Raw genomic sequence first — 20,932 nt, forward strand, 5'->3', positions numbered from 1 at the left:
CCGCCTGCCCCCGCCTCCTCTCCCCCGTCCCCGTCCTCCCCCCCCGCTGCTGCCTCCCCGCCTCCTCTTCCCCTCTCTTCTACCCTCTCCTGTTCTCCTTCCTCCAGCGCCCGTGTTCCAGGGCGTCCTGGGCAGCAGTTTCACGAACGGAACTTTTTCAGTGTTTGAATCGGCCTTTTCACATCGATTGGCGAATGGATCCCCACTCAGCCAATCTTCGTCCACTTCCACCAGCCGCGAGAACATCATTTTTTCAAAAGACGAGTTGCAGCAGCTTAAGAAAGATGTGGAACTAGAGGGCTCCACATCACTTTTCGCCCGCATCTTTGGGTCACACCCTTCCAGATCACAAGCTAGCGACTGGATGCTGGCGACGTTACCAGGAGATCTCGCCCCACACCTTAGAGATATCTGTTCGACTTTTGGGATGTGGATTCTTCCAAGTGGTTTTCGACTCCCACGAGTCCACAGTCCTTGTTCTGAAAGCTAATCCTCTGGCTTTGGGTTCAAGGAGGATTTTTCTTTTGCCCTACACCTTGGGCTTCGATCTGGTCGAGGACGACAGTCAGGTCACATCACTGTTCATTAGATTTCCTGGTCTTCCTCAGGTCTACCATCGACTTCTTGCTACTATCGGAGCCACATTCGGAGTGGTCACTGAGATCCCCCCCCTTCCTGGCATGCCTTCTTCCTCGGCAGAGGCAGTCAGAGCGGACGGGGTGCCTCGAGTTAGGGTCATTGTCTCTGACCCTAACATCTCAGATGACCACATCATGCTTCAGTGCCCAGATGGCTCTCTCTTTCAACAGAGAGTCGAGATTGCAAGTAGACAGGACCAGTGCAGGATTTGCAGGACCCTTGGTCACTTTACTAGAGATTGCCCAAGGAAGAGAAAAAGACCCAAGAGGTCTTCTGGTGCTCTACTAGGTCGGGTAAGCCTTTCCACCCAACATCCTCCTGTCGATGAGGATAGTCAGCTGGAACATACAGGGCCTAGGTGGAGTTCCACACTGTCGCCGTAGGCAGCTGATCCGAAATCAGCTTCATCCAGGTGTCACTGGAGGTGCTATTGATATCCTTTTTATCCAGGAATACAAGTTGGATGCCAGTGATTGCTCTAAGTCTGGCAAACTTCTTTCAGGACATACCCTCTGGTCGCCTGCTATGGGCACAAGGGGAGGTACTTGCATTTCGGTCTCTCCTTCTATTCCACCCTTGGTTGCTGGTCATGGTATTATCTCCCCCTCTAGAGCTCAATGGATCATTATTTTGATTGGAGGGCGTAAGATTGGTCTTCTCAATCTGTATGCCCCCAACAACAGAGGGGAGCGAGTCTCCTTTTGGAAGGAGTTACTATATTGGGCCCCCATTGTAGATTCTTGGATCATTGGTGGCGATTTCAACATGGTTGAGTTGCCATCAGACAAAAAGGGAGGCAGACAGGATGGAATTCATTCTTTGGAGAGGGCAGCGTGGGATGCCTTTCTCTTTTTGTACAGTGGCAGGGACACTTGGTTTGATGATGCCTTTCATGTTATGCCACAGTCACTCCTGTACTCTTGGTTGAATAGGAGAGTACACATGCCCATCCATGCACGTATTGACAGATTTTTTGTGGACGATTGGGCACTTGACGGAGGGGGATCTGTATGCATTTCTATTGGGGTTACCACCTCAGATCATTTTCTAGTAGTGTTGCAGATTCTTGAGCCTCATCAGAGAGGACACTCTGCCAGTGTTAGGATTCCGGATGCTTTTTATGCAGCGGAGAGCCTCACGGAGGATATTTTACAGATTTGGGTTTCTCACATACAGGGTGGAGTTGTCCGCCCATCTCAGGTAGCTACAGCCTTATCCGGAATTAGTGACTATTATCATACAGTTGCTGATTCCAAGAGACGTGAGATTGGTATACGCCAGCAGTTAGCGTCCCTTCAGAGGGAAGAGCAGAAGAGGCCCACAGATGGTTGGATTCAGGAGCGCCTTGCTGCAGCAAGGGCTCCTATACAAATATTGTTGGATCAGAAAGCAGAGTATGCCTTTCATGCACGGGAATCCTTTTGGATTCAGATGGGTGGTAGGGTCAACAAACACTTTTTCTCTACTCATGGTTCTAGAATTAGTAGAGATAGTGTCTCGCAGCTTGTTGACTCGGATGGGGTGTTACAGTCAGATCTTGATGCCGTCATGCGTGTAGCTTCATATTTTTTTGCATCCCTTTTTACTGCAGATCCGGGCACACAAGCCATAGATGATGCCAAAGAGGTTATTTGGCAGTGTATCCCTGTATTGGTGAAGGATGAGATATATGTTTCTCTTGATGCACCTTTCACCAATGCAGAATTCAAGACTACATTACTTGCCCTTCACAAGGGCAAGTGCCCAGGTTCGGATGGACTTACCCCTTCTTTTTTTATTACTTTTTGGGAGCAGATTGGTGATCACATTACATCAGCCCTGTAGGGCGTGTGGGACTCTGGTGAGATGACTCACTTACAGATGGTCTCATTCATCTCATCCCAAAGGGGGGTAATAGGAATCTAGTGTCACAATGGAGACCCATCACTCTATTGGGCACTTTTTACAAGATTATGGCGAAAGCCATCAGTCAGCGGCTACAGGTTTTTCTTCCAGTTTGATTCATGACACACAGATAGGGTTTGTGCATGGCAGAAGTATTTTCGATAATATTTTCTCATTTTGGGAGGCCTCAGAATGAGCCATGCAGAGTCGCCAAAGGTTGGCCATTCTACTCTTGGACTTTGAGAAAGCTTATGACAAAGTAGACTGGGATTTTTTAGAGAGTACTCTATCTCGCTTTGGTTTTTCAGATGCATGGATTAGAGGAGTATCCTCTCTCTACAAATCAGCCCATAGCCAGGTGCTTATTGGGGGAGTAAGAGGGGACAGATTTCAGATCGGTAGATCAGTCCGCCAGGGATGTCCTCTTGCCCCTTTTCTTTTTCTGTATGTGGCGGAAGCTATGAGTATCTACCTTAGAGCTCAAGCTGATATTTATGGGCTGAGACTTCCTCTCCGCCGGGAAGAAGAGCTCCTAGATAGTGAGTTAGCAGATGACACGGCTGTTTTTTTGGATGCCTCCCCCAGGACACTCACTTCCTTCCGGACAGCCATGGATTTATTTTGCACGGCTGCAGGTGCACACATTAATTGGCATAAATCCAATGGTTTTTGGATTTGCGATGATGACACCCCGGATTGGGGTAATGATATTGGTTTCACTTGGGTACAGAGGGGTGTCTCCGTCAGATATTTGGGCTGCCAGGTTGGGGTGGGCATCTCTCCTTCACAACAGTTTGCTCCGGTGTTGGAGAGCATCAGAAGAAAGCTCCTTTTCTGGAGCTCAGCCAAACTTGACTTGGCATCCAGAGTGGTGGTGGTTAACCAGGTTCTTCTAGCCACAGCATGGTTTGTATGCTCTTGTTGGTGCCACTCTAGGGATTGTATCACTCAGCTCAAGAGGCTTGTATGAAACTTTTTATGGAGTGGTCTAGACGGCACAACTGATGTTACAGCCAGGGTGGCTCGGGAGACCTTGATTCTTCCTACAAGAGAAGGGGGTTTGAATATCATCGACCCAGATCTACAGTGCAGAGCCTTACTCTACAAGGTCGTTGTGAGAGGACTTATGCCAGGGCAAGAGCCTTGGAAGGACTTTTTTATTAGATGCATACAATCTCGCACGCCCACTCCAGGAGATGATTGGATACACAGTACCAGATGGGCTTTCACCACAACCCACCTCAGATCTCCTTCTTCCCCTCTTATGGTTGCTATCCTGAAAGCATGGGCCAGCTTCAGGAGTACTCTTCGCAGGATTCCCCCGTCCACCCGTGAAGAGATTGAAAGGCAGCCTATCATGTGGAACGACAGTATTTTGGATGAGCATGGCAGACCACTTGGAGCTTCTCTTTACATGCAGTGGCCCAGATGGGAGAGGGGCCCTGCATCTACTGTGGGAGCATGGAAAGCCTTCAGGAGGCTTCCTGCAGACCAACAGGGCCTGGTGGTTCATAATCTTAGAGGGAGTGCAGGGAGAGTTCAGCAGATTGATGCAGCCTTGCCCTTGGATTGGGTGAAACAGCTTCCCAAGTGACCGGTCCTAGCTCAGGGGCAGCCCTCGCTAAGACCCCCGTGACTCCCTTCCACACTGTCTGAGCATGCGAACAGCTCCAAAGGCAGTGCTTCAGGGATTCCTCCTCCTGAAAACACATCTGGCAGTGCCCCTCCTGCCCCATCTGCCTCAGTCATTGCAGCATGGCACATTTGGAGAGCCAGATGCACTGAGGCTATGGAGGGTTCTCAGGTTCACCCTTCTCAGACCTTGGCCAGTACTTGGACAGATACGGTACACACTTTGATGGCCATATGGGCGACCATGCAGGGATCCTCTCGAGCAGCCTCCTCCAGGAGAGTTATTTTTCTCAAGGATTGGAGAGACTCTCCCTTCCTTGCTGAGACTTCTACAGGGTTGAGTTGGCATTTTTAGCCTCAGCGTTGGTTTCTTTCTACCTCATTCTTATGAGGTGTTTTTTATTACATGCTTAGCATGTTGTATTTCCGCACAGAGCTTGCTCTAGTGAGTTTCTTATAGAAGTCTCTTTTTTGCCCAAAAAAGAAAAAAAAAGAAATGCTAAAGAAAAGATAGGTATGGTCAGCCGCTGGAGAGAGAGGTGCTACGGTAAAGTCAGTGATGCGAGATGTGAAGGCAGGGGATCCCATGATGTAGTCCACAACACTGAAGCCTCCCCCATGTGGAAAGCAAGTGAAGCCACCTGATGCGAGCCATCTGTTAAGACCATTATAGATAATGAGATCATGCATCCTGCCGAGGTCTAATAGGGCCTGCCCATAGGTTGTGAGCGGTCCTCGTCTATCAGCGGAAACTCGTAGCATACCTGCCTCCTCAAGGCCAATGTCTGGCAGTAGAGTGGAATCATCCCTGAAGTCGAGGAGTGGTGCCTGATGAGCGCCTGCTCTCGCGTTGAAGTCCCCAACTAGGAGGACTTCCCCGCAGCTAGAGAAGTCAACGATGGACTGATAAAGAGCAGCAGATGGGGATGTCTCATCCTCCCCTCGAATATCTCTGGCAAAGTTGGAGGTCTCGGGGGGGGAAGTAGCAAACTGCGATAAACAAATCCCGGCTATCCATGTGTCGGCGGATCCGAATCCAGAGAAACTTGGAGTGTGGATCTCTCTGCTCCACTGAGATGGTCCCCAAAAGTGTGGATCTGTAAAGGACTGCGACTCCTCGTGATCCTCGAACCCCTCGTGTATCCCTCGTCTCGTCTCTGTAGGCAGACTCCCATGTATACTCGTTGACTGCTGGTAGTGGGGGCGCTCTGGACTCTGATGTGTCTCTGTGTAAAAGACTATGTCGTGACCTGTATAGGATTCCGAGAAGTTCCCTGGTTCTGACCATAAGGTACCATTACAGTTCCAGATGGTACAGGATAGGGTCTCGAATGTCTGAGTCTCATAGACCTTGCCTCCCTATGCGGGAGGAGAGGTGGGTGCCCGACGGGGGCTTGTAAGGAGTCGTCCATCTCATACTACTACCCACTTCCCTTCTTTGTGGACCTGATCCCGCTGCTGCAACAGGAAACGCCTTTCCTCAACCTATAGTGGAGTGCGGTCCTCATCCATGGAGATCGCTGGCTGGTCTCGTAAGGCTGACCTACGACGTAAAGCTGAAAGCCGTGCCTGGGCGTCATGGAACTAGATGATAAGGGGCTACTCTTGGTTGGGGTCCCTCCCAACCTGCCATGCTCTCTCAATCCTGTGCTCAGTCACCCCTAGGGTAGTGGTCACGAAGGCTTGCACATTTGCCGTCGGGTAGCCTCGATGTGGGGAATCCCACGTACTCTGATGTTGAGAGTCTTGCTGGCTCTCTGCTGCTGCTCCAGGAGGGTAGCCAAAATGGTTACCCTTGCAGGTTCCCGTTTGGCTACGTCGACCCATCTGGATGTCTCCTCGATGGTAGATTGCATGCTTGCAATCTATGCCTCCACAACTGGGGTGCTCCCTGGGACTGTACGTACATCAGTGACCTCCTGTCAGAGTTGTGAGATCTCCTGTCTGAGCCCCTGAATAAGATCAGCCTGGACTCGAATAGCCTAAGACTACTCCTATATGAGTCGTGCGTGCTCATGGGTGAAGCGTGTATGCTCCTATGCGAAGCGTGAGCTCTCCCTCTCGTGCTCTCAAATGCTCTAGACCTCCATCAGCAAATACTCCCAAGCCTCTGATGAGTCAGCTCGTCCGTGCTCTAACAGATACTGATAGGACTGTGGCCTGAAAGTGTGAGGAAGAGACTGGAGGCTGGGCGATGATTGGGTAAGATGGGTGGGGTATGGGGATGATGAGGTGATCCCAGCAGGGTGAGGGAGTGTGGGCTGACTGAGAGGCAGAGGGGAGAGAAAGGTCGAGTAGTGCGGAACAGTGTACAACCCCTCCAAAGTAGGTGTCATAATCGGAGAGAGAACTATAGCGGGAGAAGAAGGGACAGATGGTGTCAAAGACAACCCCTCTATCCTAGGGGAGGATGGGGCAATCGATGTCATGGGTAGGGGTATATCAGAGCCAGTAGCTGTAACAGTAGAGGCTGTGGGCGGAAGTGGAGCTGAAAGTGGAGCTGGAGCTGGAACTGGAGCTGACGCTGAGGCTGAGCATGAAGATGTAGCTGATGTAGCTGAGATCAAAGCTGAGACTAAAGCTGGAGCGGCTGTGGCTGTAGCTGAGGCGGAAGTGGGCCCCGCCTTTGCTTTGCTATCTACTCCAAGTCCACTGCGGTTGTATCGTGTATTCACATCTTTGAGTTTCAACTATGTCTATTTTTTCTTGGCGGCTTTATCTGTATCCTTGCCACCTTTTCCCATTTCGTTTAATTGACCCGTGTTCGGTGCAGGTCTTAGTGCGGGAGCAAGAGCATGAACATGAGCTTCCTCCCCATGATGGGAGGCTGCATGGATTGGACAGTGAAACCAATTCCACCTATCATTCCATACATGACGGATGTCCTAGATCCTAAATCACACCACCACAATGTTTTATGCAACACATACAAAATTCGTACATAAATTAAAAATCGTAGCAATGAGCTTTAATAGTAATTTATTAAATCGTAGTCTACTTATCAGGCCATATGGAAGTGTTTTTGTTGAGGGCCTCTCCAATCTTTTCCATAAACTCGTACAAGATCCCTAACGTGCTTCCCTCCATGTCCGTGATGTGAAGCATCGTGTAGATATGATTAACAACTTCGATTAATGGCTTCGCCTCATGCCACCAAGCTTCATCCATGATCATGCGTTGCACTCTATCATCCCAATCTCTCCACTCGTGACGTGCATAGCAAGCCTTGGTGCACTTGCACGAGCCTTTCCACCATTATGAATATGTAAGCAGGCCTTGTGGCTGAAGGTTTCAATAGCTCGAGGTCACTGTATGCCCGATGAGGATTTGGGTCTCTTCGTGACAAACTTTCATGATACTACAGGAAGTGGAGAAGATGCTACCAATACAAGCTATCTTCCCTAGGTCCTCGATCAAAAGATCAAGGCAATGTGAGACACAGGGTATCCACACAATCTTTCGAAACTTATTTCCTAACATCTCACCCATAGCCACACATTTTTTTCCATTATCTAGTCACTACCCACGCCACGTTCTCCGCACCTATCTCCAAAATGGTTACAAAATCAACCGGTGGCTGAATCGGGGCATGTGGATCAGGAGTAGGTTGCTGTAAATTCTGATTTTCAGCATGAACCTCAACGGGGGAACCAAATGCTATAGGAAGCATCCCCTAAAAAACATCATCTGAAGAAGCTGGAATCTGAACTTCAGCATGTGTATGTGCTGAATTCTTTGAAAATATAACATCTCTACTAACAAAAATCTTGCGTGAAGCAGGATTGTAGAGACGATAGCCTTTGCTTTGTGCACTGTACCAACAAAAATGCATTTAAGTGCCTTATCTGACAACTTATGTCGAAATTCCACAGGCACGTGATAATATGCAACACAACCAAAAACTTTAAAGTGATCCACTGAAGGCTTTCTCCCATGCCATGACATGTCTTCAAAGCCTTTGTGGGAGCCAGATTCAAAACATAGTTGGCACACATGAGGCCTTCAAGCCAAAACCTGTGAGGCAACTTTTTACTGGTAAGCATGCATCTATCCATCTCCATATGAGTGCAATTCTTCCGCTCAGCTTTGCCATTCTATTGAGGTGTAAGCCTCACTGTAAGCTGATGCGTGATGCCTTTCTCCTTCAAAAATGCCTCCAACTCATGAGACATATACTCCCCCCCTCTATCTGTGCGAAGTGTGTGCACCTTGAGTCTTGTCTCATTCTCAACCATAGCCACAAAGTGTTTGAAATGCATAAACACTTCCGATTTTGCCTTAAGACCATAGATCCAAGTGTAGTTGGTGAAGTCATCTATGAATGCAACATAATAAAGATAACCCCCAAAAGCAAGTGTCCTCATGGGACAGCAGACATCATTGTGAATAAGTTGTAATTTGCGTGTAGCTTTCACTGCACCATCCTTCTTGAAAGGAAATCTATGCATCTTGCCAAGGATGCAGCCCTCACATGCATGAGGAGGAGGTGACTCTAAAGGAGGCAATGCATCAACCATATCATGCTTCTGAAGTGTCATTAAGCTGCCATAGCTCATGTTCCAATACCCGGCATGCCATAACTCCGCATTCTGCATCGCAACAGTGGGAGTGCTCACTGAAAATGCAAGATCGGATCTTTTCTCATATATATCAAGTTGAAAAAGACCTTGATACAAAGTGCCAGACAACATCAAAGCATAGTCATTCTCTTTGTCTCTGACTGCACACTTACCATCATCAAATTCAACCTGAAATCCTCCTCTATTAAGAGAGGACACTGAAAGCAAATTCGTCTTTATACCCGGCACATAGAGAACATCTGAAATTCTGAAATCTGTGCTAGTGGATGTGAGAATAATGTCCCCCACTCCACACACTAAATAAGAATAATTATTTGCACAAGTCACCTTCTTTTTAGTAGGTGGAGGATGCAGAGATGCAAACAGCCTCTTCTTAGAAGTGATGTACTTTGAAGTACCACTGTCAAAATACCAAGTATTCAGTGTCTCATTGACACTGAGAGAGCATGCATCCTTTGAAGGATCATAATTGCAAGTCAAGAAAGCATAAGGGTCATCATCATTAGTGGCTGTAGCATTTGAACTACCCATTGAAAAATCTGAAGTGCAAGACAGAAAGGCATAGTGCTCTTCCACAAAGTTGGCTATAACATCTCCCCCATCATGTGAATGAGGAGCTCATGCATCTGACACAGCCATACCTGAATCCCTTTTCTTTTCTTTAGCTATGCACTTCTTGCATTCACCAATATAATGACCTGGCTTCTTACAGTAGTGACAAATGCCTTTCTTTTTATGCTTATTTGCATCACCCTTAGCCTTATAAGAGGGCTGTCCTAAATCAGATTTATGCTGATGTGTGGACTGATTGGCATGAAGTCCTATCAACTTGTGAAAAGAGAGAGGATTGCTGTCCCCCCTCAATGACAAATTCAGCGAGGTGTGGAAACCAAGATAGGACTCAGGAAGAGAATTCAAAGTGGTAGTAATCATCTTTGAATCCGGAATGACTTCATCAATATTCAGCAATTGCTCCCTCAAATCCTGAAGCTTTGTGAGGTGAGTAGTATTCATGGAATCTCCCTCATCCATATGCATATGAGAAAGCTCTCGCTTCAGAAAGGAAATTCTGGCATCGTTTCTTGCTGCAAACATACTCTCTAATATCTCCCAAGCTGCCTTTGATGTCTTGCATGACCGAATGTGAGGTATAATGAACCTCTTGACAGAGAGAGAAATCACTGATAGAGCTTGTGCATCTCTTAAATCCCATCTTTTCTGTTTTGTTGTGGGAGCTCCTGGAGCGGCAGCTCCAACTACTTGTGCTGCATTTTGACCTCTACCCCTGCCTCCAGCTGTAGGAGTGACAGGTGTAGCCACTGTATCTGGCCTTGCTTCATCTTTATTGACATAATCCCAAAGATGTCTACCAACCAAGATGTTGCAAACCATGAAACTCCACAAGGAGTAGTTGGTGCCATCCAACTTATCCTCCTGTGTGAGGACTCCAAACACCTCATTGGGGTTGTTCTGAGCCATTTTTGCCAGATAAACTCAAAAAACACAGCAAACTGACCAAGTAAAATCCCTTCCTGGGATGCAAAATGCACAAGTAAAATCGGCCAAAGAAAATCTGCCCACAATGACAAATACTGTCACAGCCTATCAAAGGCTCGAAATGCACCACAATGCTCTGCTTAATGCCCAAAAATCTGCAAATAGAATCTGCAAAAAATGGCAGAAGTCTGCAAATTGACTCACATTGAGTCCAGAACTGCTTGCAAACCTCCAAATGGTCTTTCAACTGCCAAATTGTATCCGAATGCCAAAAGCCCCAATTTCTTCAGGGAAATTACATCCAAAAGAGGGCAAATTCACTGAAACCCCCAAAAATGCCTGAAATTGCAGTTCAAAACCAAAAGCCCCAAATTTTGCGGTGAAATTGCAAGCGAAAGAGGGCAAATTGACTGAAATCCTCTAATTTGCAATTTGTCTGCCAAAGCTCCAAATGTGCTCCCAAAAACTAAGCCAAACAATGGCTGTATGCACAAGAGCCTGACAAAACTCTTTCCAATATCCTCCTGCAAAGAAAACCCTGCAAAAAAGCAACTTTCCAAGTCCACCTGCAAAGTGACCAAATGTGAACGATGTTTTCACCTTCAAACTGTACGAACTAACAATACGGAACTGTCAATACAGTTGAATGCAGTTGTCTGGAACTGTACGGCGCAGCCTGTACAGTCGAAAATCCGTACACCTTAACATATCTACCGAATTTGTACGGACATCTCAGTGCAAGTGTATGGAACTGTGCGGCGTACTTGTACGGTCAAAACCTGGCGGGGCTGTACGACGAAATCGTACGAAAACCGTATGCTTATACGGACGACGGGTATGGAAATGTACGGCTGGCACTGATGAAGTTCGCATGTGCAGCGTTACAGTATGGACCGTCAGTCTGTACGTTGTACGAACGTTGTACTAAGTGTGAGCAAGAGAGAGTGAGCTGAACGTAGATCGCTCAATAGTGGACTGAATTAAGTGAAGTATAAACAAGAGATGAGGGGTTTTGTCTAAGTGACAAAACCCTATCTAATCACTAACCGTAGTTAGGGATTAGACTGTGGTTAGGGAAAAAACCTCTAAGAGGGAAAAGTGCCCCTAACCCACTTATTACATTACATTGGCCACTGCCTAGAATATAATAATAATTCTAACACTTATACGCCGCACTGCCTAGTATATGTGCCTACAAGCTTTAACCTAGGTCTTGTATGGTGTACTTGTCTTTTGTGTAAAAGTGAATGATGAACAATGGATTTGATTGATTGTTTTAGGATTATTCAAAGGTTTCAATAGTTGTAGGGTAGACCTTTGGGCCTATGGAGCTACCTACCATGACTTCATGTCATTGGTGTGGTTAGCTAGCTTTAAGGACCATGTCATGTAGCATGTCCTACCATATATCTCCATGGAGGCACCATGTGGCACCATCCATTGATAGTTTAGGTGGCTTTGTCATATGTCACATGGACATGCATGCACCACTTCACACACTCTAGGGCAGCCAATCAAGTGAGAGGTTTCACCCATGCATGGCACACTTTGTCAATGCCACGTAGAAGGGCTGAAGGTGCAAGACATGGAATGGAATGGAAAGGAAAAGCAAGACTAGGAAAGCATAATGGAAATGAAATAATGTGAGAAAGAAATATACAACTAAGCAAAGTACTTACATGATCAAGAAAGGCATGAGGCTTGATGATAATGACAATGAAAGTACAATGCCTTTATAGGATAGACACACACACTCTGTGTCAAATGTATATGGGATAAGTCCCATAGTGACACATGGCACTCTAGGATATAAAGTAGTATAGTACTACTCTAGAACACACTAAAAGTCACTCAAATTGACTCCATTTCCTAACACCCCCCCATGGAGGAAAGGTGAGGGACTACTGGAATGGAACCAAGAACAGAACATGACAATGATGGTCGTCAAAACTGTGCATGCCGGTCTAGAACTAGACATGGCTCCCACACAATCTCAGAGGCAAGTGAGCATAACACAAAAATCTCATCTAGCATGGCTCAGAGGCTCATCATGCATGGATGCATTATCATGCATGGATGCATGATCAACTCAGAGGTCTAAGAGACCAATGCACCAACAAATAGACCTATCAAAGCATCTTCGTCTGCATCATCACTAATGGCGGATGCCACCCAACTGGCATGATCCTTCGATTGTTGTTGAGCAAGCTTCTGGTAACACCTGTCGTCCGTATGATCGAGCTTGTTGCAGTAAGTGCACTTGAATGGCTTGAATGTCTTTCCTCGTGCTGGTGGAGTCGATGGCCTAGGTCTCCATTTGCTGGTGGAGGCACGTGCCTGTGTAGTATCTGCTGAATAGGATGGAGATTCTTTGTTGTGGCGATCCTTTTCAAGCAAAAGAGACACCATATCTTTGAATGTAGTCGATGCAATGCGAAGTACTTCAAGGGCATCCTCAAAGCGAGAAATCCCTTCCATACTCGTCATCAGGACAGCCATTTTGTCCTCGTCATCCGGGCAACACTTCAAATTGGAGAGTTGTTGAACTAAAGATTTTTGCTATATGCACACTCAAAGTATCAGACTCTTCCATTTTCAGCTTATAAAATTGCATTTTCAGAAATACCTTGGAGTTGGTGATCTTGTTACCAAATATATTCTCGAGGCGTGCCCAAATCTCCTTTACCTTGGACTTAAAGTTGATGTGATGAATCAATGAATCATCTAGGCAAAGCCTGCGATTATTGCGATGGCAGAGCCCTTTTAGTCAAACTTCTTGTTAGAGGTTTAACTCCAGGAGATCAGCCGTGGAAGCAGTTCCTACTGCATGGGATTCACCAGTGCACCCCCAGAGCAGCAGGCCAGTGGGCAGGAAGAGTCAGTTGGATCTTCTTGACGGACCAGCATTCTCAGCCTTCCTCACCACTTGTGAAAAGGCTTATTCAGATATGGGATCATTTTCGTCAACACCTCATCAGAGCAGTTCCCTCCTCCAGAGAGGAAATTGCCCGACAGCCACTTTATCATAACCCCCTGGTTCGGTATCAGGGATCTTCCCCTGGTACTGAACTTAGGACTCCCTTGGCCAGATGGCATGCTCAGGGGGTTGTGACAGTTGGAGATTGGTTTAGGGGAGGTGTGGAGATGTCAGAGGAGGAGATCAGAGATAGACACGGGCCACTTGGACAGATTGCTGCCACCAGATTACTGATCATGAGAGCTATTCCTCAGGGGTGGAGGGACATGCTTACAGATCCAGCCTATGTTCATCCCATCTTTACTTGGTCAGGTTGTTTTAGTGAGGCTGGGCTATGCATTGGAGTTCGTTTAGGACCGGCACCGTTTACTTATTTTGAGACGGACTCCTCTCACAGATTGTATCCCACTCAGCCCCTGGATCGACAGGAGCTCCTTTGGCAGAGAGTCAGGGTCATTGGTTGCCTGGGTAAGGAATGGGCCACAGATCCGTCCAGGTTGACCATTGCAGAGGATCCTAGATGGAGACTTTGGATCTTTCAGGGTCGACCTCTTGCGGAGCTCGACTAGGACCCAGGTGAGTGGGCGTGGCCTGCTCCGGTGGCAGGCGCTCGTCCTCTTTATTTTTTCGAGTACTCTATGAGGGCAAGTTACAGGCTTCAGCAAAGAGACTCTCATCACCTACCATCTGCCTCACAGCATTGGCACACATAGGGACTTACTGCAGAGCTCTTGCCTGCTGAGCTACTGGACTCACTTTTGGGGCATCAATAGAGCCAGGAAAGTCTCCTACTTTCTTTGGCTCACTATTCATAGGGGTATACCTGTGGGTACTTGGCTTCAGCAGATGGGTAGACCCTCCTTGTGTATGCGTTGTCAGCTTTCAGAGGAATCTAGTAAGCATTGTTTATGGAGCTGCCCCAGCTCTAGAGTGGTTTGGACAGGTATCTTCAGGTTGTTCTCATATTTTACATCTGAGTCCTTTCTGATGACATGGGGCGCTACCCTTTGGGGGAGAGGCTCTGGAGCCTTTGCCCTCTATGAGTCAGAGCCAGGAGACCAGGGTTTCTTCATGCAGTGTCGCCAGAGACGGGGTCCCACAGATGTTAGCATCATGGAGCCACAGGACTTACTTTTGGTACCAGTACCAGCTCAGGATTCCAGGCCTACTTCACCTGCAGGGTCAGCATGGGAGGTGATTTCTAGCATTACCCTATGGCGGATATGGTGTTCGAGATGTTCTTTTGTCCTTGGGGGCCATTTATGCACGGAGGCTGACACTCTTTCTTCCATTTGGGCGGAGATTATCTTCACTCTCGGAGTCAGTGGGAGCGGTGTACAGGCACCTCTTTGGCAGCTCGTGGGAGACTTTTATCCTTCATGAGGACATGGGACTGCTCATTATTTTTTCATTTGACCCCTTTTGGGATGTCGTGGCATTTTAGACCACCACCATGGCTTTTTTGCCACATTGTTGAGGCTAGGGATAGAGTACTTTCTCTCCCACCTGTTGTATGATTCGTTTTGAATGGAATATATCACTTTCTCTTAAATTATTGCGATGGCCCTCAAATTGTGTTGCTTCCAAATCTTTCGTGTTTGAAGCTCCGTTGATGTCTCAAGTGCTTCATCATCTTCGATGGCATCCCAAACATTCTCCTTCATGAGAAGGAGTTCCACTTTTGTTTGCCATGTGGGAAATCCATCCCCCTTGAATTTGTCCACAAGGAGAGAGTTGGTGGAAAGCGAACCCATAAAGCTGGCAGCTAGGAGAGAGAAGAGTGATGGATAGAATGAAGGGCACAAGTGAGCTGAGGGAAAAATGGAGGGCTGAGGAAGAAATGGGAGAAATGGCGGGCACAATGGAGATGTAGGAGAGGAAGAAATGGCGGGCAGAATATGGGCACCAACTTGCAGACAGCAGCTCCAAGAGAATGTCAGGCAGAAGGAGCAAATGGCGGGCTGGAGGAGAGGTCAACGATGAAGAGGATGGACAGCTCCATGTTGAGCTGGCTGCATCATGCTTGGGCTGTCAAATCATTGAGCTCCAAAACAAAATTCGCGCGCAAAAACAAATTTCATCACTTCTTGCAAGGGCTGTAACTTTTCACAGAAAACTCAGATTGCAATGATGTAAAAACAAAATTTGTAGTACTCAAGGTCCTCTACAACTTTACTGAAGACACAAAGCCGTGATTTTGCTTCTAGATCCAAATAGAAGCGTCACATCGTCCGCATGTCACAGAAAGATGTAGCTGAAGGAAGGATTAGAGAGGTGGCAGATCATGGCATGGAGAAGAGAGCTCTAGATGGAATTGGAGAAGCCATTCCTCCAAGGGGAATGAGGGGAAGAGGCTTCAATGTCCTCAATCTCTTACCTCAACCTCTGGAAGATAGTCTAGCTCTGATACCATATGAAGATGCAAGACATGGAATGGAATGGAAAGGAAAAGCAAGACTAGGAAAGCATGATGGAAATGAAATAATGCGAGAAAGAAATATACAATAGTACAACTAAGCAAAGTACTTACATGATCAAGAAAGGCATGAGGCTTGATGATAATGACAATGAAAGTACAATGCCTTTATAGGATAGGCACACACACTCTAAGTGTCAAATGTATATGGGATAAGTCCCATAGTGGCACATGGCACTCTAGGATATAAAGTAGTATAGTACACTTTATGTAGTACTACTCTAGAACACACTAAAAGTCACTCAAATTGACTCCATTTCCTAACAAGGGCTTCTTCATGAAACCTCAAGTTGCTTTTCCCTCACACCTCCTCTTGTTGGACTTGTGGTTCATTTTGAATGCAATGTTCACTTGCTGCTGTTTAAATTTGTGCACTCTCCATCTTCAAAATGTACCCAATGATTGGCATCTGATATTCTGCAGGAATTCATTTGCATGTGCATATCTTCTTCTACCTATGGATGTGCGTGGAGGCCACTACACCCTATATTCTGCAGGAATTCATTTGCATGTGCATATCTTCTTCTACCTATGGATGTGCGTGGAGGCCACTACACCCTATATTCTTTCAAAATGAACATGAATTTCCTGATCACAGGTGTTAAGAAGAACTTGCTTTCAGTTGTGGCTATGTAGCACATATCTAACATTACTTCACAAAAATTCTTGTTGAAGCCAAGAGAAGTGTAATGCGATAGCCTTTCATTTGCAATATGTAGACTTTGCTTCCTCAGCTACACCGTGAATGGCTTGATGTACTGCAACTAGTACCAATCCCTCTTTGCTGTCATGGGCTCTTCCTCGGACTTCTTTTGCAAAGCATGTGGATCCTCTTTAAACACACAAAGGACACATCATCATTGGCATCACAAATGTGCAAAATTGTTACCTGCTTATCATCCAAAGCAGTTATCGGCTGTCCAAAACATGCGTGCATGAGTGTGTCATCTGAGTAGTGCTTGTGGCTTCAAGTAGACATAATCATACAGTTGAAAGTGCATCATGAGCTGGCTGCTCATCCAAAGGCATGTCATGCTCAAAATTCTCAGCAATAGAAAGGTGTTTTGACACCTTATTGTTGTCTTAATATATTGAGATATATTAGTGGAAGAATTTTAGACTGCATGTATGTACTATTTGTGTCACTAATCATATCTGGCACCTGGAGGTTCGGGATCAGGGAACGTTTCTGCAAGGCTTGGCCTGCAGGTGTTTTCTACAACATCACCCCGAGAGGGATCAGATGGTTTATAATCCGCCACCCTGGTTGTAAGCCCCTGTTATAGAATCCCTAGGGCTGGGATCTCTGGCAGCAGGAGTGTCTTTCTGACAGCCAACATTTAATTTTTTGTTGATTTTCATGGTTGGCACCTTTATGGTATTTGCCAACTTGTATGATAGTTTTTTACAAGCATCAATAGAAGTTCTTTTCTCTGGAAAAAAAGGAAGAAAGATATGGACTCGATCTGCATAGGGGGAGATCCTAGGTTGACCTAGAGCCTTTCTTTGCCTCACGTGGGTGGTCACATCCTAAGACCCAGGTATCTCAGGATCCACACCTCACATGATTTACCTATGGCATTTAAAAGTGTCTTCCCACTAGCTTCATATTGAGGCTAGGTTGATACTCTTGTCTCCAACCACCAAGTAATTCCTCCACTGGGGAAACAAGTACGAATTACACATAGAGGCATTTTTGACATGAGGCCCTGACTTGTGAGCCTATCCGAGATGTATCAGCAGTTGTACCCATGGATTTGGACAGGGATACATCTTTGATCCATACCTCTCTCCCATGGCCTAACACGAGGCTCAATCTAGTTTCTAAACTTGTGTGGCTGAGAATCTTTAATAAATAACCATCTAACCTATGGTACATTATTTTAAGATTGATACATGCCATCCCTATTTCAATTCTGGTATAAAATATATTTTAGATGCACATTTTAGAACATACCAGAATCAAACCAAAGGGTATAATTCAAGGTCTCCCATCCATTCACAGTTTCTGTATTTGCTTTTGGAGTTGAATATCTTTTGTATGCTCTTAGCTTAGGAATGAAAATTTTTAATATGGTCTTAGCTTAGGGTTATATCAGCAAGTGGATTGTGGAGGGGTAGATTGTTGATGCAGCTGGAATGTTAAAGAGACTTTGATGTGTCTGATATTGGTTTTTGCAGCTGAAGATGATTTGAAGATTGCTTTTGGACAGTTGAAAAGGTTCTCTTGGCATGAATTGCAAATTGCAACAAATGGATTCAATGAACAAAATGTAATCGGTCAAGGTGCATTTGGAAAAGTTTACAAAGGTATACTCAATGACAAAACAGAGATAGGGGTGAAACGGTTATTGAATACTGACATTGAGGGTGGAGAAGCAGCTTTTCTGCAGGAAGTGGAGATGATAAGCGTGGCAGTTCACCGCAACCTTTTGCATTTGATAGGATTTTGTGTCACACCATCAGAGCGAATTCTTGTATATCCTTATATGCCAAACAAGAGTCTGGCATATCGCCTGCGAGGTTGGCTTCATTTACCTCTCCATTCATAGCTGAACTGTGTAAAATTATAAATTCTCTGACCAACCTATCGAATGTCAGCCCATATAAACGTGCATGTCTTGTAAGCTTTCAGAGAATTGAACCTTTCATGCTTATCTATCTGAACATGTAGTTCTTGTTTTTAGATGCCTTAACACTATTGATAAGAAGTGTGTTCAGAAGATTTTTACTCTCTTTTCATGCTTCTGCTACCTATGTAACATCCAAGCAATCCTGTAGAACATGAAACAAGTTCTCTACTCTGCATCATCTTTTTAGATTCCTCTATTTGTCAATTGCAATGCTATAAAGAGACTAAGATGAGAAATGTGTGCAGAAAGAAAACCCGAGGAGCCAGGGCTTGATTGGAACATACGCAAAAAGGTGGCACTGGGAGCAGCTCGTGGCCTTGCGTACCTTCATGACCACTGTAACCCAAAAATAATCCATAGAGATGTGAAGGCTGCAAATGTATTGCTAGATGGGGAGTTTGAGGCAGTTGTAGGAGACTTTGGACTGGCAAAAATGTTGGATACCAGAAATACTCATGTTACAACAATGGTACGTGGCACAATGGGGCACATTGCCCCTGAGTATCTATCCACTGGGAAATCATCAGAGAAAACAGATGTCTTTGGCTACGGAGTGATGCTTTTGGAGCTTGTAACAGGTCAACGGGCCATTGACTTCTCTCGACTTCAGGAAGAAGATGATGTTTTGCTGCTGGATCATGTAAGATTTACCTGTTTTGCTGCCCTGTCAGGTTCAGATTGAAATTAAACATGATGATAGGGTGCATATATCGAAGCAAGAGCTTTGGGATATGCTCACGACAGATTTGTCATATGTCAGGAAAAACCATAATTATTGTAAATTTACAGCTCATGGTGAGTGTACATTTTTGCTTTTATAGGTAAAGAAGCTGCAGCATGAGAAGAGGCTGCATTCTATTGTGGATCCGAGCCTTTTTGAGTACAATGTAGAAGAAGTGGAGCAATTGATTCAAGTGGCATTGCTCTGTACACAATCCAGTCCAGAAGACAGGCCAAAGATGGCTGAAGTAGTGCGAATGCTCATTGGGGAAGGGCTGGCTGAACGATGGGAGGAGTGGCAACAGGTTGAAGTTATTCGCAGGCAGGAATATGATTCAATGCCACAAAGGTTGGCAGAGTGGGTTGAAGACTCAACAGTCAACCAAGAAGCCATTGAGCTTTCTGCAGCAAGATAATAAGGTTTCTGGAGCAAGATTACAAGGTTTCTGGAGCAAGATTACAAGGTTTCTTGATCAAATTCTCCTTCAGCTAAATTAACCTCCTTGCTGCCCTGTAAAGGTTAAGACCTTTGAATTGTATTCTATTTGGAGCATTTTTTATTTTTTTCTATTTTCATTACTCAATAAATTGCATGCATAATTATTCCCTTGCAAGTAAACTGGGTGACATTCTATAATTAGTTCAAGGATAAAGTATCCTCCTCCAAACCAAAATATTCCACTTTCCTTTTGTGCACGTTTTCATTCCTAGTAAGAGTAAATCTTCTAAGCTGTGTTTTCCCTTCTTCCAAGTTTTCGATTAGGGAAACTGATGTGAGAACTGTAAGTTTTTTCACAGTAGGTCTTGCTCTCAGCCATAGCGCAGCAGAGATAAGTTAATGGGAAGAGCAGTGGAGGAGTAAAAGTGAAATGGTTGATCCCCTTCAAGCATGAGCAAGCTCAAGAAAAGTGACAAGTGGAGGAAGACTTGAGAGAGGCTGAAGGATTTGGCAAAGAGAGAAGCTGAAAATATTATTGACATCTATATGAGTATCTCCGTTACTTCTGCTGAACTGTGCTTGCCCTCGCTTAATTCACCTAAACCTTCTTTTAATCCTCGTGGGCTGCAAAAGCTGCCTATCCGCCCCTGCCCCTACCATTTCACCTGTTTGCGAGGCTTGTTTTGTTGTCTTCTTTGCCGGTTAACCGACGCACCCCTCCCCTCCCTCTTCCTTTCCCTTATTTTGTCTCGTCTAGTCATTTACTTCATTGTTCACATGCTGGGTTGATTTTTATTAAGTTGAAGAAAGCATATAGAAGATCTCCTATGGTTGTAGAATCTTAGCATTGCCCAAAGCAACAAAAGCTATACAAAAGTAACACAAAATCCGTGGTGGTACAAGTTTTGACCCTATATGTTGAAGGAATGTTCTTTTTGCCAATGCTCGAATATTGCTCGATGCGGACAAGCCTTCCTAACATTGATACTTGTCTAACTCATTGAAACACCTTGCAAACACATGATACTATGGATAATACTCCCTTGCTCCACCTTATGGAAATTACTCGTGTTCTTCGGGCTCACATCCACCATTTGGGATAAAGGAGAGAGAGCCAATACTTTGACATAGTCTCCATTTAAAAAGAATGCTTCACCATTGTAATGTCATCACACTTGTCATGATCATTATGATGCATGAAACCGGCCTTCAGGAAAGTAAAGGGCAATAAACCTTTGCTAAATTGTCAAATGCCTCAAATATAGCCACAATGCATCATGTCAAGCACTTACTTTACTTAAATTCACTTATTAATAAACTGATTAACAATTTTGTGGAGGCTAGAATGCCCCTGCTCAATGAAAACAATACACAAGACGCCCACTGGCCCCAAACACCTTGGTGCCCCTTTCAGTATTTATTAAATACTTTTGAAATGGAAAAGCTTTACACCAG

The 20,932-nt window shown here is 45.5% G+C and overlaps 1 protein-coding gene across 3 annotated transcripts in view; it reads left to right on the top strand.

Moving 5' to 3' along the window:
* LOC147883150 (LRR receptor kinase SERK2-like) overlaps positions 1–19,694 on the top strand; it is a 141,394-nt gene extending 121,700 nt beyond the window's left edge. For 2 of the 3 annotated variants that reach the window (XM_087399733.1, XM_087399734.1), the window contains 3 exons: positions 17,867–18,208; positions 18,564–18,958; positions 19,140–19,694. In XM_087399733.1, the coding sequence (XP_087255859.1) occupies positions 17,867–18,208; positions 18,564–18,958; positions 19,140–19,454 (1,052 nt within the window). In that variant the 3' untranslated portion in view covers positions 19,455–19,694. The remainder of the gene's footprint in view (positions 1–17,866; positions 18,209–18,563; positions 18,959–19,139) is intronic. The other variant, XM_087399736.1, reaches the window with a different exon arrangement.
* The last annotated feature ends 1,238 nt before the right edge of the window (positions 19,695–20,932 follow it).

The sequence above is a fragment of the Dipteris shenzhenensis genome, chromosome 28, assembly GCF_047967505.1.
Source record: "Dipteris shenzhenensis isolate YYH24624 ecotype China chromosome 28, Dip_SZ_1.0, whole genome shotgun sequence".
NCBI lineage: Eukaryota > Viridiplantae > Streptophyta > Polypodiopsida > Gleicheniales > Dipteridaceae > Dipteris > Dipteris shenzhenensis.